General features: G+C 44.5%; 2 protein-coding genes across 2 annotated transcripts in view; both read left to right on the forward strand.

Annotated features, from left to right (window-relative positions):
- Positions 1-1080: 1080 nt before the first annotated feature.
- MST1R (macrophage stimulating 1 receptor) overlaps positions 1081-24196 on the forward strand; it is a 100655-nt gene continuing 77539 nt past the window's right edge. The window contains exon 1 of the mRNA XM_063426567.1: positions 1081-1364. The gene's annotated coding sequence lies outside the window, so the exon portion shown is untranslated. The remainder of the gene's footprint in view (positions 1365-24196) is intronic.
- On the forward strand, positions 19124-21235 carry LOC134568187 (protein LSM14 homolog B-A). Its single transcript, XM_063426570.1, has one exon. The coding sequence runs from the start codon at positions 19190-19192 to the stop codon at positions 20456-20458; it is 1269 nt and encodes a 422-aa protein (XP_063282640.1). The 5' UTR covers positions 19124-19189; the 3' UTR covers positions 20459-21235.

Here is a 24196-nt window from a genome sequence, read left to right on the forward strand (position 1 = left end):
TTAGACAAAACTGGGTAATCCTTAAATCCTGGACTGGTAGGTGTGCCTTGAGGACTGGGTTGGGAAACACTGTACTATAGTATACCTGTCCCTATTACTGTGAGTTCCCCTTTCCCCCGGTGAGTAATGGGTTAAAAATAGGGTTACCAGATCCTCCATATTTTCAGGGACACATAGCAAGTATACATATTAATGGGCAGCACATGACAAGGGTTAAGGGTTGCCGTGTAGTATGTAAAACTCAGGAGAAGGTGTATAAGATTAAGTAATTAGGCAATGAAGAATCCCACAGAATATGCATTATACATATTGCAGGGCAACCCTTTCATGCTGGTAACCATAGTTAAACATCCTCTTTTACTTACTTACCTTAACAACAGCGCTGAGGCTCCCTCAGCGCTGGCTAGGTCTTCTCCTCCCACAACATCACAACGATGGGGGAACCCTAAGCTTTCCTGTGTGGAATTTGTAGATGTTTGACATCCTCATGCAATGCGTGAGGATGTCCAATGTTGTTTTATTGACCAAACTCCATTAGCGAGCAGGATGCGACTCTATTGGCTGTCTGGAAGACCACCTCTAGAGGGGCACTTCAAGCTTCAATGAGATGAAGTGGTCTGGGTGCCTAGATAGTCCCTTTAATTAAATGTTTTCTAATATTGCCATCGTGTTTAACTACCGAATATGTTGGAGCAAATGTATAAAACATTTCTAAAACATAAATACCTACTTTAATAAAATAGAAACGTTATATGCTCTTAACGTCCAGAACTTCTTGTATCATTATGTACGTTCTGTGACGCCAGACAAGACACCTTGACAAGGAAATTCCTCTCACTGCTACCTGCACTTCTCTGACAGTCCCTGAATTGTGTGCCTGCAAAGTGCACTGTAACTCTGTTACTGTACAAACATGTACCAGGCAGAGCTTGGTAACAAAAAAGAAAGGTATCTTTAAGACTGCTGATAAATTCAGCCCTGAATGGGAGAAGTATGTAGGGAGCGGACAGGGTGTTGTGGGTGGAGAAAGTAAAAGGGACAGATTTTTAATATGTATTTGCGTGTTGTTTCTGCATTGCCAGATTGTGCAATAGAAAACTGCCTGTAGATGAGGGTGGAACTTTGAGCCACCTCCCTCTTCTTCTCTTGCCTTTCAGAGCCACATATTTTCGTATTCCTACTCTTAAACAAGCTCCACACACCTCTCCTAGGTAGCCATTGCCTGGTCAAACCTGTGGATTAGGTAGCCCCCTCCTGTATGAGAAGGAAGAGGGGAAGGAATTGCAGTCCCCACACCCCACCCTCTACACATTCCCTTGCTGGAACAGTACAACAGACAGAACAGGAAGAGATACAACATTCAGGTAAGTGCAACAGTCTGTTTCAAACTAATATGCAGCTATATACAGCTTTCTGATTAGAGTGTGAGCTCATGTGTTTAGTGATTCTAAGGAGAAGGCTTAAAGTTAAACAAAGTGTGTTCATTTGGGTTATTTTTTCTCTTTCTGGGTATTGCATTGAGGTGTAGCCAGATTTTTTTAAGGGAAAATAACTAAAGCAGGTGTGCCTGAGGACAACAATGCAAAATCTTATATAACAAAATACATTGAATTTATTCATGAATGTCATCATTTTAGCCAGTGGGTATTTTGTATAGTGTGCCAATATAGCAATGTTCGATATGGCATTCCATCTGCCTTTCTGCCTCAGTGTAAAATAATGGATCTATTGACCCTTTAATCGCCTGATCTGGAACAGTAGTGAGGGAATGCCTAATAAGATAAGGCTAGGCAAACTCCCTGCTTGAACATATGTGAATCCTCTAAAATGGGTGTTTTTTTTTACTAATAATTCACCGTTTGAAATGATCATGACAGACTGCAAGTTCATGCCTGCTGCAGGTTCTTAGAAAACAGGTTTGAAAACCACTTGTTTAAAATGGAGAGTGTGCGTCTAATTTGTGTGTGTGTGTGTGTGTGTGTGTGTATATATATATATATATATATATATATATACACATATATTAGATTCTTTCATTTGTTAGGCACCTGAGCATGGTAGTAAATGGAGGTGGTAGATGGCACTTTTTTATGTATATTTGAGAAATGGTAGATGATGTATTAATGTATATATGATTCTAAATGAAATTTATTACAAATCAGCTATGTTTTTTTTAGTTTAGTGATATTAGGCTAAACATTTTAATTCACTTTTAATGTCTGACAGTTCATACTCTTTAGAAAAAGCTGTGATTTATTTTTATTGTACAGCTCTATGGAATCTGATGGCGCTATATAAATAATAATAGAAAAAGCTGTGATTATAGCTAAACGTGTGTCACGTATTCATCCGCTTATAGAAATGTGGTTAATGACATTTACTGTCCACACAGGAAAAGTTGTGCCGAGCAGCAACCTAATCCACAGAAGGGTTAATGCTGAGCAGCAATTATGCAAATGAAACCTGGTAACTGACTTTGGGGTCAAAGGCCGGTTACAGCCTATCAGAACTAAAGGAGGGGTATTTAGGCCCAGTTCTCATCCTGCTCAGTGCCCTGTCGTGGTTTCCCTTGTGGTTGTCCGAGAGCGCGTTCCTGTTATTAGTTTTCTACCTGGTTTTTGACTTTGGCTTTGCTTATTGACTTCTCTATATTCTGGTATCCTGAAATTCCAAAACAGTCAATTTGAGTATTTCATAAAGGTTTGATCTTTATGAAATACAAATCAAATTTTTGGTATGGGGTGACCATGCCGCTGTATCCTCCTTTTTTAATTTTTTTATGATCTGCTTTCTTTTAACTGTATATTTATTTAGCAATATATACCATAAACCAGTCCCAACAATGCAAAACCACGGAAAACATTTGAAATGGAGTGGAGAAAAAAAAAACCATTATTTAATTTCTCATCTACACTATACGGACTGCCCGGTGCGGAGGACAGAATCTAGAACAATGATTGACAGGGAGCTAAGATGGAGGCACCCTGTTGCAGGACATGGTGGTTTGGGTTTATATTTCACACCTAACAAATACATATGTGTTTATATATGAGGAATAAGTAAAACATTATATTACAATTCCTGGGAAGTGACACTTTACAAAACTCTGAATTGTAACAAATTAAAGTCTAAATGGCAAAACATACCCCAAGATACCTGTTCGAGAACAATTCTCCTACTCCTCTATAGTCAAAGCTTGGCTCTTTTGCCTGACCTTTTCCATTCAGTTTTCATTTTGCTGTAATTGTGAGTTTAGTGAATAAATCTATTAAAGGGACACTATAGTCACCAGAACCACTACAGCTTAAAGTATGTTCCTGCAGTCTTGGCACTGTAAACACTGCCTTTTCTGAGAAAAGGCAGTGTTTACATTGCTATGTAGTGACGCCTCTAGTGGCCACTCTTCAGATGGGTACTAGAGGTGCTGCACAGTGAGCTGCACTGGTGTTCAGCATGTACGCACCCTGCGTGGAGACCCTGAACGTTCCCCATAGAGATGCATTGATTCAATGCATCTCTATGAGGAGATGCTGATTGGCGCAGCATGGTGTTTTGCCGCACATGTGCAATAGCCTCCCAATGCTTTTCTATGGCAAAGCATTGGATTGGCTGAGATCGTCAAGTTGAAAGATCTCTGTGTGAGGGGGAAAAAAGGTGTTTTAAAAACAACTTTTCAGCACAATCAGAAGGGGGAATGTGGACCTAAAAAGCCATACCAGGACTTTTGTGTCAGGTATACATGTTTTGTATTCCTGACACTATAGTGTTCCTTTAATTACCTTGTCATAGATATACAGTTAATGCAGGTCTCATTCATAACTGTACGGGTTTCTTATAGTTGCTTTGCGCAGCAATACCACTTAAACATGAAAACCGTGATTTACTATTGACTTGTAATTAGAGAATTATCTGGTTTTCTTTCAGTCTATAACAGGTTTGTACTCTGCCTCTAGCACAGATTCTGAACTCTCATGGGGTGTACATGTTTTCAATTTCACAGGAGGCTGTAAATGTGCTAATATGATACAAAAAACATCCAGTTTAAACATCTAATAACCAATTAGTCATGAATTGAGTTACAACACTCCTTATTTACTCTTTTATCCCCACAAGGCACCATTTCCTGCACACTAAGTGACTGCAGAAATGATTACATCATTTAAGATGGATTTTCTTTATGGAATTCAGACGAAGCTATTGTCTGAACTACATATTGTACCGAGTTAATATGCAGTGAGTAAATTTGACACCAATAATAGCTTATCTAGTAATATCAATTTACCCCCTCAGTTGTAGTTGCAGCTGGGCCATTTTAGCCTAACTTTATGAATTCAGATTAGAACTTGCTCCAATACACGGTTAAGAACAATCCTGGAAAACATGACAAATTGTAGGCTAAAATGCTACAAAGAAAACCTAGTGGACTTTGAATTTCAGTTTACGCTTTAGTGAATAACACTTTCTGGATTCACTAATTTAAACTGGGAATGATTTGAGAATTAAAGCAGCATATTAAGCAGAGACCCTCGGTGGTGACTTCTCTGCTGGGTTTCTAATGACAGTGGGGTGGTCTTCCTGCCAGTCCACTTCAGTTCCAGGTGCTTTTGGAGTGGAAGGGGGGTGTTGTAGAGCAGTTTAATAAAGGGATTGTACATACATTTTAGAATACAATAGTTGAGCTGGGAAAAATAAGAGTTATAAGGAGAATTAAAGAAGTCAAGGGCAACTCCAATAACCATAACCACTACACATCTGTTGTAGTGGTTGTGGTGTGGTGTGGTTGTGGTGACAAAAGTGCCCTGGTGCGGTTTTGAAAAAAAATTTTTTTCATGAACAGATTGACTTATTCTCTGAAGTTTGCTAATACCCACTATTAATACAAGAGTGAGCTGTAGTTGTTATGGTATTCAGTGTGTTCTTTTAGTGAATAAATAACCCTGTATTACTTGTAAATAGAGTGAAAGTCCCCCAGGCTCTTACTGTAACTCCTAGATGAAACCAGTTTCATTTCAGTGCAAACATGAATTTTGAGATGATTACCTGATCAGCTGCACCAGATACTAACCTTAAAGGGACACTCCGGACCCCTAAATCACATTCGTTTACGGAAATGCTTTATGTTTGAAGAATGTGTTCTCTGTTTGTAAAACGAAGAGAAATAAAAGTGACAAATGCAATAGCAATTGGCACTTTTATAAATACCCTCCCCCCCCCCCTGCCATCTCCCTCCCCCCTCCCATGGGGGTAGTCTGTGATTGGACAGCCACAGAAAGTCTGGGCTAAGGAATAAGGTGAGGACTTTGAAAGGCAGCAGACAATAGACCTGCAACTTTTGCAAGCTGCTGTTAGATATACCCCCCCCTCCCAAATGAAAGCATGCACAATTAAATGCATTTTTTTTTTTTGAATAATTTTTTATTTTTTATATTCTTTATTTTTGCTGTGCAAAAGGCAGTCCTCAGGCGATCATTTTGTTTGACATTTGAGGCAAATGATTGACTTGCACACATTTTTTATAAGATATACATGTGTAGGTAGTTGTGTTGTAAAAGCTTAGTTAGGAGTGAAACGTGCGCCTGTTATGCAAGCATCTATTATTAAAAGCGTGTCATGAAGAGTAGTCGAGTAGATGTCGTTTGTTTGAGTCTGGTGCGATTAGTGGAGTCAGTGCTTGAGCTTATCACCCCCGGCCACCAGAGACAAGAGCCCCCTGTGAGTGCAATGAGTGGTCAGGGCTTGTGTTGTGTCGTGTGCCTGTGTAGGACCTTGTGTAGGCATTTTGGTGCTAGCGTGTCCCCCCAAGTTTTGTGCATGTGAAAAGACATGTTTGTTGTATGTGAGTAAGGCATAGGTTGTCAGAAGCCAGCGATATCAGTCCTCGAGTGCTCCGTAACCCAAACCCTGCACGGGAGGCCTGAACACTGTAGCAATGAGCGTGCGGATAGTGTCTCTTAGCCAGCCCATGGCCGCTGGCGTTGGTGGATGTGGCCTCAGTGTCTCGGTCGGGCATGGTGAAGTCCTTAAGATTGGGCCGGTATGCAGTCATAGTGGTTGGTATGCAGGTGTTTTGTAGTGCTCTGATGTTCCATTCTTGCAGTGGCAGTTGTTAGTGTGAGTGGGGCAAGTCTGCCCAATGTCCGTTTGAGCTGCAGCTCGTTGTACTTCTTTTATGGGCTTTTCTTGCTGTTCATTCCGCTGTGTGGCTGGTCTTGGGTTGCTGCTGGGCAAGAGGTATTGGTTGGCAAAGTGTTTGAGTGGTTGGGGGGGGACGCAGCGTTTTGACTAGGGCTCAAGCCCCATGGCTGTGGCAGGCAGGGTTGGTAGCTTGGCGCATGGTGCCGGTATTTGTGGTGCCTCTATTCGCTGTGAATCTCCTCCACCCCCTTCCTCGCGTCTGCCTCTTGGGGTAGGTGTCTCTCGAGGGAAACTCACTGTTAGGTGTTTGGCATGCCTGTCCGGCGGGGATCTGCGGTCTCCGTGAGTTGACGCCTTCACACACTGCCTCCGCCATCTTGGATTCAGACTTCGGGCCTTCTGGATACAGCGTGGTCTCAGAGTGCGGCCTTGGGGTGAGGGCCGGGATCACCCCCCCCGGCCCACAGTGGGGGGGACCGAGGCCGGGTCCGCACTAGTGTAGCGTGTCAATCAGGCATCGGAAAGCGGGATAGCGGAGCGGCAGTCGTCCACTCACCGCCACCGAGAGTTCCCGCCAGTTGTAGCTGAGATCACCCCTCCGGGGGACTAAAACTCAGGGAGCAAGCCTCTCCCCGGTTCCGGATGCCTTCTGCCATCGAGGGTCGCAGTGATGGGTAGGTTAGGTGGGCAAAATCTAGTTTGGCAGGCTTACAGGGTCTTTGTTTGCAGGAGCTGATCGTCCCTGCGACCGCTCTGCTCGGCGGCCCGGCCCCTCCCTCCTAATGTCCATGTTTTATATCACTGTGGGCCTGAAAAGCTCCCATTATATAACAGGGCTCTGTGACAGACAGGGAAGATTTATTCACTAGGAGGTTTCCTGATAGATATGTTAATTTCCTCCATAATATTATTATTATATTCTATATATACAGTATTTAGCCATCAGGTAGCCTTGGCAGACCCCCAGGGGCCCAGCTGCCGCCTATGGGGCCCTGCTGTGTCGAATTTTTTTTTTAAGGTTTATGTACTAAACACTAATTTAAAAAAAACCTTAATGATTTTTTTTATTTTACATTTGGCAGTGAAGTGTCCCTTTGTCAGATTCTCAGAAGAATGTTTAAATGGTTAATGAAGAAGAGAACGCACCTCACGTGTTGTGTGACGGGAGTTTTACGACCGTCACAGTGCTAATGGGCAGAATCTCAAGCCTGGAAACAGCTCCTTCATAATCTGCATTGACTTGATACCGGACTTTAAAAGACCAACTTAATTATCATAACCACCTCAGTGCGCTGTAGTATTTATGGTGCTAGGAGTGCCTCGGCTTCCCCCTAATTGTAAGAAGTCAAACCGGTTTAGGACGGTTTGACTGACTTTTTACCAGGGATCTGCCAGGTGCTGCTACCCACTTTGACCATTTCCAACAATGAGCTGGAAGTTGTTTGTCTGAGCTAAGTCTTGTAGTGCAGGGCTTATCTCATTTTCTGAGAATGGTCAGCTGACACTGTACGTCGTTAAGCTAGTGCCGCACTGCTAATGAGGAGCTTCTGGCTCTCTGCAGTGGTAAGGGGCCAGGGAGGGGAGATGGTACCTGGAGACCCTAGGAAGGAAGTCCTTTGACTATTATATAGGGGGGGACCAGGGCACGCTTGGCACCATAACCACTTTAGAAGGCTGTAGTGACTATGGTGCGTGGTGAGGGTCTTTAATTGGGTTGTTATGTCAGTTGCTGAAGGTCTTAATCCATGTTAAAGGCAAACAGCACCATTTGAAATAAGGCAACCCCTTGGCATTTTTTTTTATATATTATTAAATTGTGAAACTTCCAGAAAAGTGTCAATTTCTATTTAATAATTCTGGAAATAAATGCCGCCTTATTTCTCAATCGCTTAAAGAGTGCAGGTGCTTATGGCCTGGCAGCTAGTAAATTATTCTATTCCAGCAGTGACTTAGAAGATTACTCCAAGCACCATAATCACTTCAGTGATTTGAAGTGATCATGACTCTTGCAGTCAGTACGTGCAGAGTGTCCGTAAGAAACTGCTCAGACTGAGCTAATTTACTTTGCTGCTGGAGGTGTAAATTCACGATGGCCGCACCATCAGTCAGCCAGAGTAGGTATAGTGGCAGCAGAAATGTCTTATAGCAATAACTTTACATGAATCCACAGTAACTAAAATCCCTTGATACGTTAGTACAGGTTTAGTAAGTTTACTTTTATTACCTGACTCACCTTTGGAATATACAATTTACCAGAATGCACCTGGCATCTACCCAGCTGATCAAATTGTGTTGATTTAAAAGAACACTCCAAGCCACTAGAGAGCTCTCTGGTAAGGCAGGCCTCAGCTCAGTTTAATAATACCTTACATGTATGAAATCATATAAAAAAAAAAAAATAATAAACACAATGTACAGTAAGTGAAATGAAAATGTAACTTCACTTTACCTGTAATGATGAGAGTTGATGGCGTAAGGGGAAAGGAGAAGAGATATTATTGTTTGGATGGGGATAGGTAACTGTTCTTCCGGCATTTAAAATGCGTCGTAAGTGAGACGTAGCTTTATATTTGAACATGTTTGCAGCATGATTTGTTCGGATACCGAAGATTGTTCATGTACAGAGAAATTTTTTACTCAATTTTTGTTCGACTTGTAAATTGTTTGAGAAAGGGACCGTTCGTGTTCCGAGGTTACGCTGTATTTTTTTGTACATGGTGTAGAAAGAAGGAAAGCATTGCATTCGATATACTGGAGTTGCAATTACAGATTGTAGAGTGTAAAACCCAGATAGAAACCTTTTACATATGATAGGTAATAACTTCTCTGTCTGCATATATATATGTATTATACATGTGCATTTATATTTTGTTTTTTCAAACAGGTGCCTGAAATTGCACAGCATAATTAAGATGTGGTCTTACATTTATAAAGCGGAAAAATAATATTTTCATCCAGAGAATTAATGCCCGTTTTTATGCCTAATTGACCTTATTCACTGCTTATTAACATTGCACATTGTTGCCTAGTTTGTCATCTATAACAACTCCCAAATCCTTCTCATGTGTTGTTATCCCTTATTCACTACCATTCAGGGAATACGTTGCTTGTGCATTCTTTACCCCAAAGTGCATAATTTTGCATTTACCTGGAATCAGTGAACAGGTTTGAATGTCTTATAGCTCCACCTTCATTATTCGTTTGAAATATACGTATGGGTTAGTGGTTTTAGGATGTGCCAATAAGATGTTACTTGGAGTTTCCCTGCAAGGAAGATGCATAAAAGAAAAAATCAAAAAGGACTCTCTTCAAATGTTTCCAAACTGTCGTGTGAATCAATCACATGTGAACCTTGTCTATAAATTATGACTCATGTTAAATAACTTCATCAGGACCAACAACATGTCAGGACTATCACAAAAACTTGATATTTGCCTAATCTTGGTTCTGAAGGGGTTACATCATTATGGGAAAAAACACAGCCAACATGCGTCCATACATATAACAGGATGTGATGTCATGGATTCTGTGGTAACAGAACATTTTCAAAAAGTAAATAGACTACATTGTTACAGTCCCTATTGTAAAATCATTCATCACACATTGTTCATTAACATGTGACATCCATTAATTGTTTACATTGTAACATAGAATGTCTAAAACATATAAAACACATTTTCTAGTGTGTGCCCATACAGAATTCAATCATACAGGTACACAAGTCAAAAAGAAGCAGAAAAGTAATAGAGATGATTATTAATACTTATTATATGTCTGACATTGTAACCATTTGTAGAGGGGCAGACACTCTGACAATTAAAGAGTTGGGTTACATTTACTCAAAAGTTTAATTTGCGTTCTATACTTTTAAAATATATATATTTTATTATAGTTGATGGCACCTGACACTGCTGTGAAAAAAATAAATCAAAGTAAGTGAGCTTTTGATACTTTTGCTAGATGTGGAACAACATTTGGTGGCACTAGTAAATAGTAAGACTAGTGGAATATTACATAGTCAATAGTTTACAGAGACTAAACTTGAGTGTACCGTAAAATTAAAAAGTAGAAAAAATACTGGCAATATCAAAATGTTTCAGTAGTCAACTGTCTTGTTTTATGGCCCCTGGCCGTTTCTTAATTTGTTTTGGGATCTGTCTGCATTCCGGAAATTTGCCAGAAGTTCAGTTTGCTATCTGTACCAATTAAGAACTGAACTGCTTGGTAGATTTATAAATGCGGTATAGTATGGCATTCTGAATATACAAGAGCCCACCTTATGGAGAGGAATGATATTTTATTGCCCCTCATGTGCCAACTTTCTTGGCAGTCATTTCTTTATGCCTCACTATTTATAGCTCCCTTGTATTGACCATATAAAGGGGAAACTAATGTAGAGAGGGCAAATTTAAATTTGGGCCCCCTGTAGAGCAGCAATGGCCAAAAGGTAGATCCTCTACTGCCATACAATTCCCACAGTGCCTTGCCAGCTTTTTATCTACCATTTGCTCATCCTAGCAGGGTTGTATTTGTGAGCAGTACCTGCGTGTGAATATAGGTGTGCTTCTTGTGTGGCATATGTGTGTGTGAATGTTGTTTATATGTGTTTAATGATGATGTCTGCATGCAGGGGTGTTTGAATATAGAGATATATTTGTAGGTGGTGATTGGTGTTTGAATGCATGGGTGTGTTTGTGTGTAGTGTTGTTTGCATGCATTAGCTTATTCAACAAATATACATTCAGACAGACACACAAATACTACCACTCAGAGATGCACAGATCCACTTACTGGCACACTCACGATCTCTCCAGCTCTCCCTCCAGTGGTGCACATTTCTTTCTCCTGAGCAATGGTTAGTCTGACTCCAAACAAGTGTCCATGCAGGTTGAAGCCATATCTCCATATATTTTGTGCTGGGAGCTATCCGCAATAACAGTGCCTCCAGGAAGGTTCCCAATGGGGCCTGCAACTCTACCCTCTGACCTGCTGAGACTCTGGTGCAGTCATACTGGCTGCACTGCCAGTAGTTCTGAGCTTGGAGAAAGGGTCTGTGTGCCTGCTTTGGACACACAGATTGACTTGCATGATTTTGCAGTGGAATAACAATGACTTCTTGGAATAAAGTTTAGTATGGTCATTAACACCGGAAATCAGGAGGTGGTGCTTGCATTGTAAGAAACTAAAAGGATGAAAGTGCCAAATTAGAAGCAATCCCCAATTGCATGTTTCTTAAGATTTAGCATTTTGTACCCACAACAGCACCTTGTTTTGCCTTGGTAAATCTCCTCTTCTCCCTAGGTACAATCTAGGGAGAAGAGTACCTAGAATTCTTTTAGATGTTTGCTACTATAATATAGTGTACATATTTATCTGAGAAATATACCACACTCCCATTCTGAGATATGAACAATTTACGACAACGTTTACTTACAACCTGGGAAAATATTCTCAGCCTATTCTTACACAGGAAGTAAAGTTTCAGACTATTGTTTTAGATTTTTATGATTCCAAACTATATTTTTAATTTCCAGGAGTATCCAGTTCACATTTGGAGAGTTACAGTTAATATTCTGATGTTGCTTCTTCAATACATGTTATGCTGGTTACCATGGCAATGCTCACCCATATGATGCATCATCTTCAATTGTCTGAACGTGAAATATATACTGTTCTGAAACGTTGCTTCTGGTATTAGATTAATCCGGTTTCATGTTACCCTAGTGCACAAATAATGTTGCCATATGAAATTAGGAGTGGTATAGCTTTGCCAGAAAGACCCGAGAACATGACATGTCCATTTATGCAGGGGTAGCAGAGAGGGAAATTGATAGGAAGATATACTTACCTTAAAGTGAACCTGTCAAGACAATAATCTTAAGAGTGATATCTGGATAAAGATAGCATACCTCCCAACACTGGGAGGTAAGTGCTCAGGATAAAGATTGATGGGCCAAAACGGGGCATGCCAGTGATGTCACTTGGGTCAACTGTAACGCCCCAAACAGACAGTCCTGCCTGGAAATGGAATGGAACTACCCACAGGACTGGTGTGTTTGCCTGGTGTGAATGCACAGACTGGTGGCTCTCCTGGCTGACCGCACTCAGGACAGATTGTGCAGAGAGCACCACTGAAATGCATGTAATGACTTCTAATGATACGCTTGGAATGTGCTTGCTGGAGACAGTTTTCCGTCTGGAGACCGTTTTATTATTATTATTATTATTATTATTATTATATTTATATAGTGCCAGCAAATTCTGTAGCGTTTTACAATGGATTCATGTGAAACATCAGGAAACCAACATGGGACAGTGTACAGATTCCCCAAATTGTCACGGCCCTGCCCTATCCAGGATAGATGTGATGGGCTGTAAGCTGAAAGGTGTCACTGGAGCCATGGTGGTAAGATAGAAAGTCTATGAGAAACGTTTCAGAAATCCAAGATCAGTGGCAGAAATGGAGTACTAGGAAAATGTCTGCGGGGAGACCATTATTTTTTTTTTTTAGCAGCTGACCTTCCAAAATGCAAGGTTTGGTTCTAAATCTAAAGTGTCAGGCAAAGAGGAAACTAAAGAACTCTTCTCAAGGGAAAACAAAATTGGAATGGTATGTGGAATTCGTGCTCGGCTGAAAAGTTTACAACGAACAGTGTAAGGGCATGCAAACAGTGGTGATAGCACTGAAATATGCACTGAAAGGAAAGCAAAGCATGGTCAGAGTTCAAATGGTCAGTGTTCCTTTTTCCATTTGGTTTGAAAAGGTCATTTTGGTTTGCAAGTTCCTATTTATTTAAGGGTTTGGCAGAATATTATGCAATAATGTGTGTGTGTATATATATATATTTATATTTCTAATGGAATGCTTCCTGTGGCAGATGTTCAGCGTGTGTCATTGGGGAAAATTAACCTCTGCAAGCCTTCAGACAAATGTATTATGCAGCTCATGTCATGCTCACGCAGATGTCTCTCAATGTATGACAAGTGCTACAAAATATATAGGGAAATACAGAATGTCTCATAAAAAAGTGACCCTTTTTATTTTTTTTTAATTGGTGTTATTGTTCTTTTTTTTATAACAAACTTTTCTAGCTGAAAGAATTAAGAGAGCACTCCAAGCACCATAACCACTACAGTGAGGTGTAGTGGTTATGGTGCCATGAGTGCTATGGCCTCCTTGCCGTTGCAAGTAGTGAAATAATTTCTAAACATTACTTGCGCTAGGCGCTGCTCTCCCCCCCCACTACTGATGACCGAGAACCAGAAGTTCCTAAGCAGGAACAGCCATTCACTGTCCTAAACACTTTTATTTTTCAGCACTTTTGATTTAACACTTTCATGGTTACAGTTACTGTGTGCGTGTGCAATGGGGGAAAATACATTGTTTCTATTTCTTCACTAATATTGGTGCATATATTGGGCTCTATTACATAAATTTAAATATAAAGCAAACTGCTCAAATAAAGCACTCTCATAAATGAAAATTACTTTTGTTGGAAAAGTGTGTATGTTGGGTAAAATCTATATTTAATATAAGCAAGATGGGTAACCGAGAGGTGAAACGCCTGAAAGTCAAACCATCTAAAAAAAAAGCATGTCAAACTCAATGGACAACATGGGCCAAATAAACAATTTTACGTTTATGTGGGCCACAAAAAAACTTAAAACTTCAGTTTTTCATAGAAACGTAGGTTTATTTTGAAAAGTACAGTAAAAAAAAAAAAAAAAAAAGTTGCCTAACTGACACTGGACGACTTCACGCTCGTAGGGCTTCAAAGTAAACAAAAGAGCTAACTTATTTTAAAGCGGCACTGTCATGCCGAACTTACCTTTCCTCAATCTCTTCCTCTTCTCCCCCTCTCTCAGGATCTGTTATTCTTTTCTTCCTGTCTTCTTTAGTTTTCTTTAAAACCATAAGACAAAGTAGGGACTCTTTGTCTTATGGGATTCCTCCGCTTGACCAGCTCTGACCAGCGGAGGAGCAAAGTGTGCTTCATTTCCGCTGGTCAGAGCAATTTTCCCATGATCCCTAGCTTTCCTCCCAGTTCCCACAATACTTCCTGTCAGTATTGCCGAAAGTCCTGTCACTTAGACAGAACGCCGGCAAAACTGCCGAATTGCATCCTAACAGAATGAGCACTGTTTCTCCATTGGTGTTAGGATGCAATTCGGTACTTTGTTCGTATCGGAATTTCATTCTAATGAATGAAACTCCGATCCTATTCATTGCTGTGGCTGCATCTTGCAGCCGCTTAGTAGATAGCTCCCTAATTCCCACGGTATCAGGGAGCTATCTACTAAAAGGCTTTCAGCCAAATTTACTAACACCAAGTAAAAATGACTTGGTATTAGTAAATAATATGCCCCTACTCGCTATACCGCGAGTAGGGGCATGTCTAGTAAGCAGTGAGCAGCCTGTGGCTGCTCACTGTAGAAAAAAAATAAAAAAAATATTGCCCCCCACCCCTAAATGACGGGTGGGGGCCGTAAAGTAAAATAAGGGAGGGAGACCTATTGTCGTCCCCCCCCGGCCCCCACCCCTGAGCGGTGGGTGGGGGCCATAAAGATAATGAGGGGGGGGGACCTACTGTCCTCCCCCCCGGCCCCCACCCCTGGGCGGCGGGTGGGGGCCATAATAGTAGTAGGGGGGGGGACCTACTGTCCTCCCCCCCGGCCCCCACCCCTGGCCGGCGGGTGGGGGCCATAATAGTAATAAAGGGGGGGGGAGACCTACTGTCCTCCCCCCCGGCCCCCACCCCTGGGCGGCGGGTGGGGGCCATAATAGTAATAAGGGGGGGGAGGACCTACTGTCCTCCACCCCCCGGCCCCCACCCCTGGGCGGCGGCCATAATAGTAATGGGGGGGGGGGGACCTACTGTCCTCCCCCCCCCGGCCCCCACCCCTGGGCGGCGGGTGGGGGCCATAATAGTAATAAGGGGGGGGGACCTACTGTCCTCCAGCCCCCGGCCCCCACCCCTGGGCGGCGGGTGGGGGCCCTAATGGAAAAAAGGGGGGGGGGACCTACTGTCCTCCCCCCCGGCCCCCACCCCTGGGCGGCGGGTGGGGGCCATAATAGTAATAAGGGGGGGGGGATCTACTGTCCTCCCCCCCCCCGGCCCCCACCCCTGGGCGGCGGGTGGGGGCCATAACGATAATGGGGGGGGGGACCTACTGTCCTCCCCCCGCCCCCACCCCTGGGCGGCGGGTGGGGGCACTAAGTAAATTCCCCCCCCCCCCCCCCATCAAGGTGACTAGGGGTGCCCAAGTCCCTAGTCACCCACCCCCCACCCAAATAAAAAATGCCCCTACCTACCCCCCTCACCCTAAAAAATAGTGAGGGGGGAATAAAATTGCTAACCTGTAAAGTAAAATTAAACTTACCATTCGACGTCTTCTTTTTTCTAAAATCTTCATTTTTCAGCCCCAAAAAAGGCCAAATAAAAAAACCATCATAGCCGTCGAACTAAAAATAAAATAAAAAACCCGAGCGCAAAAAAAAAAAACCTGACGAAAAAGAAAAAACCCGAGCGCACAAAAAAATTATCCATCTTCACCCATGGAGGGCTCCGCGCAGACTGAGCTCCGCAGGGCGGGGCAAGGCTTATAAAGCCTTGCCCCGCCCTGCAATTAGCCTAAGAACACTCTGATTGGTGGGTTTAAGCCAATCAGAGTGCTCTTTGTCATTTTACAAGCGTGGGAAAGTTCTTTGGAATTTTCCCACGCTTGTAAAATGACACAGAGCACTGTGATTGGATGGCTTGAAATCCATCCAATCACAGTGCTCTGTGTCATTTTACAAGCGTGGGAAAATTCCAAAGAACTTTCCCACGCTTGTAAAATGACACAGAGCACTGTGATTGGATGGATTTCAAGCCATCCAATCACAGTGCTCTGTGTCATTTTACAAGCGTGGGAAAATTCCAAAGAACTTTCCCACGCTTGTAAAATGACACAGAGCACTGTGATTGGATGGATTTCAAGCCATCCAATCACAGTGCTCTGTGTCATTTTACAAGCGTGGGAAAATTCCAAAGAACTTTCCCACGCTTGTAAAATGACACAGAGCACTGTGATTGGATGGATTTCAAGCCATCCAATCACAGTGCTCTGTGTCATTTTACAAGCGTGGGAAAATTCCAAAGAACTTTCCCACGCTTGTAAAATGACACAGAGCACTGTGATTGGATGGATTTCAAGCCATCCAATCACAGTGCTCTGTGTCATTTTACAAGCGTGGGAAAATTCCAAAGAACTTTCCCACGCTTGTAAAATGACACAGAGCACTCTGATTGGCTTAAACCCACCAATCAGAGTGTTCTTAGGCTAATTGCAGGGCGGGGCAAGGCTTTATAAGCCTTGCCCCGCCCTGCGGAGCTCAGTCTGCGCGGAGCCCTCCATGGGTGAAGATGGATTATTTTTTTGTGCGCTCGGGTTTTTTCTTTTTCGTCGGGTTTTTTTTTTTGCGCTCGGGTTTTTTATTTTATTTTTAGTTCGACGGCTATGGTGGTTTTTTATTTGGCCTTTTTTGGGGCTGAAAAATGAAGATTTTAGAAAAAAGAAGACGTCGAATGGTAAGTTTAATTTTACTTTACAGGTTAGCAATTTTATTCCCCCCTCACTATTTTTTAGGGTGAGGGGGGTAGGTAGGGGCATTTTTTATTTGGGTGGGGGGTGGGTGACTAGGGGCTTGGGCACCCCTAGTCACCTTGATGGGGGGGGGGGGGGAATTTACTTAGTGCCCCCACCCGCCGCCCAGGGGTGGGGGCGGGGGGAGGACAGTAGGTCCCCCCCCATTATCGTTATGGCCCCCACCCGCCGCCCAGGGGTGGGGGCCGGGGGGGGGAAGGACAGTAGATCCCCCCCCCCCCTTATTACTATTATGGCCCCCACCCGCCGCCCAGGGGTGGGGGCCGGGGGGAGGACAGTAGGTCCCCCCCCCTTTTTTCCATTAGGGCCCCCACCCGCCGCCCAGGGGTGGGGGCCGGGGGCTGGAGGACAGTAGGTCCCCCCCCCTTATTACTATTATGGCCCCCACCCGCCGCCCAGGGGTGGGGGCCGGGGGGGAGGACAGTAGGTCCCCCCCCCCTTTTTTCCATTAGGGCCCCCACCCGCCGCCCAGGGGTGGGGGCCGGGGGCTGGAGGACAGTAGGTCCCCCCCCCTTATTACTATTATGGCCCCCACCCGCCGCCCAGGGGTGGGGGCCGGGGGGGAGGACAGTAGGTCCCCCTCCCCCCCTTTTTTTCCATTAGGGCCCCCACCCGCCGCCCAGGGGTGGGGGCCGGGGGCTGGAGGACAGTAGGTCCCCCCCCCCTTATTACTATTATGGCCCCCACCCGCCGCCCAGGGGTGGGGGCCGGGGGGGGGGACGACAGTAGGTCCCCCCCCCCTATTACTATTATGGCCCCCACCCGCCGCCCAGGGGTGGGGGCCGGGGGGTGGAGGACAGTAGGTCCCCCCCCCCTTATTACTATTATGGCCCCCACCCGCCGCCCAGGGGTGGGGGCCTGAGGGGAGGACAGTAGGTCCCCCCTCATTCCCATTATGGCCCCCACCCGCCGTCCAGGGGTGGGGGCCGGCGGGGGAGGACAGTAGGCCCCCCGTCCCCCCCTTATTACCCTTTTTTTTTTTTTTTTTTTTTTTTACAGTGAGCAGCCACAGGCTGCTCACTGTTTAGTGGACATGCCCCTACTCGCGATATAGCGAGTAGGGGCATTGGGGAGATTTTAATCTCCCTTGTGCTATTATGGGGGTCATATTGACCCCCATAGAGTGAGGGGGGGACCTGGGGGGCTTATGAAGTGGTGGGGAGCTCTGCTCCCTGCCGCTTCTATAGTTACATATTACAAGGAGGGAGCTGCACGCCGGTAGCTCCCTCCTTGTAATAAACTGAACGAACAAACTAACACTGATACACAGTGTTAGTTTGTTCGTCTGATTTTTTCTATTCATTCATTCGTCTGTCTGATGAATGAATGAATAGGTGAAATTCCCGTTCGCATGTCCAGGTGTTTCACTGGGCATGTGCGGGAATCTCAGGGCTATCTAGTGTGGGTAGATGACGTTTCCCACAGGGACTTCACCTACCCACACAAAGATGGCGGCGCCCTGAATAAAGATCGGGCAGAAAATAAAGAATAAAAAATAGGTAATGTGGGGGGCATAGGGGCATTTGGGGATGACTAGGGGGTCGATTGGATGTAGTTGAGGCGGGAGGGGGGTTAAAAAAAAAACGGAATTCGGCATGACAGTGCCGCTTTAAGGAGAGATATATTTGCTTATAACCAATGTTTTAGTCCAACTACCTAGACATATTAAGAAAAGTTTGGTAATGGGACTGAAATATGACTGTAACAAATGACGTTACCTTGTTGATTTTGAAGTCCTTTGAGTGTGTTCTTCATTTTGGCTGAGATAATCAAACTTGATGATCTCAGCCAATCTAATGCTTTCCCATTATTGTGCATGTGTGGCAAAAAGCTGCGTGGCCAATCAGCATCTCCATGGGGAGCGTTCAGCGCCTCCATGCAGATTCAATCTAATACACTGCCCCCTCCCTCCAATCTAATACACTGCCTGCAAATCCAATACACAGCCACCCCTCCCTCCACTCTAATACACTGCCCCTTAATCTAATACACTGCCACTCCTCCCTCCACTTTAATAGAATACACTGCCCCTCCTCCCAGCACTCTAATTTAAAACACTGCCCTCCCACAATTTCATATACTGCCTTCCCCCCCAATTTAGCACACTGACCCCCTCCCGCCCCAATAGGAGCATGCGATCGGCCGTGGGAGGGAAGACCAGAATCAGACCGGAAATATCTTTGCAGCCAAAACACAAAGTGGCCCCAGGGCAGGTGGGCCGCAAATATATCCATTTTGGGCCACAAGTTTGACATGCTTGATCTTTAATCAATACTTAATTACAATTTGCGTAGCTAACAAACACAAAAAAACCCACAAAACAGTCAAATTATGAGTCAGTGGGTTCCTCGGGAGCAGAAAGAGTAGTCTATCCCTGGCCGCGGTTCCGGGAGAGGCGGCAGGCACGATGAGTTCCGGCACCCCGTACATCGGCAGCAAAATCAGCCTGATCTCCAAGGCCCAGATCCGCTATGAGGGAATCCTCTACACCATCGACACCGACAACTCCACCGTGGCCCTAGCCAAAGTGCGCTCATTTGGAACTGAAGATCGACCCACTGACCGTCCAGCCCCTCCTCGAGAAGAGGTTTATGAATATATCATATTCCGGGGCAGTGACATCAAGGACATCACTGTGTGTGAACCCCCCAAGGCCCAGCATGGTTTGCCCCAGGACCCTGCCATTGTCCAGTCCTCTTTGGGCTCTGCCCCAGCTGCATCCTACCAGTCATCCGTGCCTTACAGCCCATTCCGAGGCATGCCAACCTACAGCCAGCTTGCTGCCACCTCCCTCCTCAACCAGCAATATGCTGCCTCACTGGGTTTGGATAAGCTGGTGAGTCCCCCGGCATCAGCCGCGGCATCCAGCGCCTGCTCGTCCCCCTCACCGCAGCCTGCAATGCCAGAGCCGGATATCGTTGCCGATCCTGTACACCTCTCTTCAAAGGCTGGCTTTCCCTCAATACCAGTAAGGAAAAGCCCCATGGTAGAGCAAGCTGTTCAGACTGGCCCTGTTGAAACTTTGGCCCAAAAGAAGTTGCAGCTGGGAAAGGGGCCTCCTATTGGCCAACTTGGAAACAGACTGGGTCCAATGCCAAGCCAGCCTGTGCCAGTGAATGTTCCTCAACCCACAGCACCAACTCCAGGGGCGATAAATGATGAGAATAGGCGACCCCCAAGGCGAAGATCAGGTAACCGGCGAACAAGAAACAGATCTCGTGGCCAGACCAAACCTACCACCGTGAAGGAAAACGCTATAAAGTTTGAAGGAGACTTTGATTTTGAAAGTGCAAATGCTCAGTTTAACCGTGAGGAACTGGACAAGGAGTTTAAAGATAAATTAAACCTGAAAGAGGACAAGCCGGAGAAAGAGGGCGAGGAGAAGGGAGACTCTGGAGTGGAAACGCAAAACAGTGATGGCTCTCCAGAAGAAGATCCTCTGGGACCAAATATTTACTATGACCGGTCAAAGTCTTTCTTCGACAACATCTCTTCAGAGATGAAATCCAGACGCACTACATGGGCAGAAGAGAGGAAGCTGAACACTGAAACATTTGGAGTCTCTGGCAGATTTCTCAGGGGCCGAAGCTTCCGTGGTGGATTTCGCGGTGGTAGGGGAAGCGGTGCTCCTCGCAGAAACCAGACTACGCAGAGGGCTGGGACTGGGAGAGTGTGACAACCGGGGACAAAATACTATCTGCAGATGAACTTGTCTTCCATATTTTCCCTTCCCGACGCATTGTAGCAAATTGTTATGACCCAGTGGCATGTCTCCAGTACTGGGTGTGGGAACCTGTGTGGTTAGGAGGTAGACTGATGGTCACACTTTAGGAAGCTGCTGGTGGATGAGCAGCTGGATTTGAGCCCCAAACTAGTGATTTGTGGCAGAACCTCAAACCCTGAACTTTTTAAGTTGCATTTTTTTTTCAGTGGCCAGCTTTTAGTGGTGGGAGTCTTACTCTGCTGGAGCCCATATGATCTCCCTCCTGTGCCCAGAGTGCTAGTATCTTAATTCTATACTGCCACTCAGGAGATTTGTGTTTTTTGGTTTTTTTTTTAAATGGTGCATAAGCAGTACCTTGGGTGGTGGGTTTTAAACACCCTTTCTTTTCTTTATGAGCACTTGTTTTCAGTATCGCCAGGTACAAAAAGCAAAAGCCACCTGGGTGGAGACAAATATGTATATATAACCAAAACTCTGACTACTGCTGATCAACCATATCGTGCTGACTTGTGATGCTTCTTACAGCACACAAAGCTGGGCTATTCCTGCCAAAATAGCTTAGGCCTGTAAGAGAACAAGGCAAAAGCTTGCATGAGAGGGTGAATTCAAGTAATTTTTCTTTGTCTTGTCTTGGATTTCTTTGTTTTATTTTGCGAAATAAAATGCACTTATCCGGTATTGTCAATGACCCCAAATGACAATTTTTAAGTTATGCATTAAATAAGTTAAAATTAAAAAAAAAAAAAAAAAAAAAAAAACAGTCAAATTATTCTTTAACGTAACTGCAAAATTAAAAATGTGTAAGGGGCAAACTTTATTATCATTACCAGAGGACAATCTGAATCCAATGAGAAGGGCCGCCCATGCAGTAATGATGGGTGAACCCCCCCCTCCCCCTCCTTTTGACTTTCTCCAGCTTTGAGCAGATCCATTATATCTTTACCCGGTATGCTGGGATACAAAGGACCAAGCACACACCCGACCATGTTGGGATGGACAGCGTCTCCCCCCCCCCCCCCCCCTTGCATTCAGTGAACAGGAATAGAAACAACAAAACGTAGGAAATGGCAGTACAATCTAAAAGACAACACAAAAACAAAACATAGTGTATTACTGTTATAAATTATATATGCGCGCTGGTAATCTTTTGCATTCACAACATTGAAGAAATAAACGCATTCAAAAGGTGCCTCCCCCGATGGTGTTGGGGGGCTGTAAACCCATGCCTTGGTCCATGTGCGTTTCTTTAAGAACCGAAATCTAGAGGATGGTGGTAAAAAAAAATATACAGCTTTATTTATAAAAGGTGAAAATACACCAATAAAGTAAAAACAGAACTGGTTCTACGCGTTTCATCCAAGTACAATTGGACTTCCTCAGAAACCTAAAATCAATATGTGTAACAGCAGCATGCAATAATGACATACAGCACCTGTTTTATTGTACTTGGATGAAAGTGCATGCTCATACAGTTTACCGCTTTTACATTGACTTTCCATAGCTTTGATGTGTTTGAAAACCAGCTGTATTTAGCAGCTGTTACATTTTATAAGCCCCCCCACCCCATGTTTGGCAATGTGTTCACCGTCCTAATTTTCATAAAAGATTTTCTGCTCATGCGATTTGCACTCTGTATCACTGCACTAGAAATGCCAGACTAACATTTTCTTTAAATACCTCATTCAGGGCTCTTTTAGTTATAATTCCTCTCTATAATGTGTATTTTTAATAGGTGTCCCTAATTCAACTGCTAATCTGGCAAACCTACAACATGCCCAGAGCTCTGGCCCGGGCATGAGATGACACTTTTAGAATCGTTCTACAAAGCAGTTTTTAGGGTGTGTTCATAAAGAAAATTGCTGGAAATGCTACTGTGCATTTGGAAGAATTGGACTTGAGCAATGGCAAGGGATGCTCGATTTACAGTTACTTCCTGAATGTCAAGGAGGATTGCCAAAGCTTTGACAGCTTTGACTTTATAGGTTTACATTCTGCAGCACCATACCTGGGAGCTCTTTTCATGTAGTGAACATCAAGACTCAGAATTAATATGGATACAAGGAAACTTGGATTGTTTTGTACAAGAAAAGTGATACAAATTACAATTCGAATACAAAAATGTATATCGTGACTATATGTAGGGCAAATATGTTATATTTTAACACAATTTACAGGATGTCCAGTACTAAATGGGAATAATGTATAATGCACTGAGGATTTGACATGGCTTCTTGCCAGGACAGTGGATTTTTATAATTAAATCGGCCACTTTATTTATGGCCCCCTTAATTCCTTCTCTTCTTGTTGCCCCAATCATTTTGCTGTCTAAAATCATATCGTGGAGCTTCGAAGATACAAACCATATGTGTTTTGTTAAACAGCCGCAAATGTGTTTATATGTTAGTTTGCAAATAAAATACTTCTAAAAATGACTCATCCTTATCAGTGGCGTACTAAGGGGGGGGCGGCCCGCCCCGGGTGCCACTGACTAGGGGGGTGCCATGACTTCCAGTGTCATGTGTCACCCCCCATCATTACGCTGCGCACAGCCGCAGCACCTTTGCGGCCAAACACCGGCGGGACTTCCTTCTGTATGAGGAGGAGGGGGAGGAGCGTTGCGGGCCGCGGCGTCGCGCAACGTGATGACGTGCGCAGCGCCGTCAGTCCGCCTTCATGGATCTTCAGCGGAAGGATCCATTTCCGGGGGGTGAGGCACCCAGTGGTCGGACTCGGCGGGCAAGCAAGGCATCATCAAAATGTAAGTATAAAGTAGTTATTTTATGTCTGGGGCTGAATTAATTAAAGGGGGGTGTATTAATTAGAGGGGGGGTGGATTCATTAAAGGGGGGGTGTATTAATTAAAGGGGGGGTGTATTAATTAGAGGGGGGGTGGATTCATTAAAGGGGGGTGGATTCATTAAAGGGGGGTGTATTAATTAAAGGGGGGGGGTGTATTAATTAGAGGGGGGTGGATTAATTAGAGGGGGTGGATTAATTAGAGGGGGTGGATTAATTAGAGGGGGTGGATTAATTAGAGGGGGGGTGGATTAATTAGAGGGGGGGTGGATTAATTAGAGGGGGGGTGGATTAATTAGAGGGGGTGGATTAATTAGAGGGGGTGGATCAGTGGCGTACTAAGGGGGGGGCGGCCCGCCCCGGGTGCCACTGACTAGGGGGGTGCCATGACTTCCAGTGTCATGTGTCACCCCCCATCATTACGCTGCGCACAGCCGCAGCACCTTTGCGGCCAAACACCGGCGGGACTTCCTTCTTTATGAGGAGGAGGGGGAGGAGCGTTGCGGGCCGCGGCGTCGCGCAACGTGATGACGTGCGCAGCGCCGTCAGTCCGCCTTCATGGATCTTCAGCGGAAGGATCCATTTCCGGGGGGTGAGGCACCCAGTGGTCGGACTCGGCGGGCAAGCAAGGCATCATCAAAATGTAAGTATAAAGTAGTTATTTTATGTCTGGGGCTGAATTAATTAAAGGGGGGTGTATTAATTAGAGGGGGGGTGGATTCATTAAAGGGGGGGTGTATTAATTAAAGGGGGGGTGGATTCATTAAAGGGGGGTGGATTCATTAAAGGGGGGTGGATTCATTAAAGGGGGGGGGTGTATTAATTAGAGGGGGGTGGATTAATTAGAGGGGGTGGATTAATTAGAGGGGGGGTGGATTAATTAGAGGGGGGGTG

The sequence above is a fragment of the Pelobates fuscus genome, chromosome 7, assembly GCF_036172605.1.
Source record: "Pelobates fuscus isolate aPelFus1 chromosome 7, aPelFus1.pri, whole genome shotgun sequence".
Taxonomy (NCBI): domain Eukaryota; kingdom Metazoa; phylum Chordata; class Amphibia; order Anura; family Pelobatidae; genus Pelobates; species Pelobates fuscus.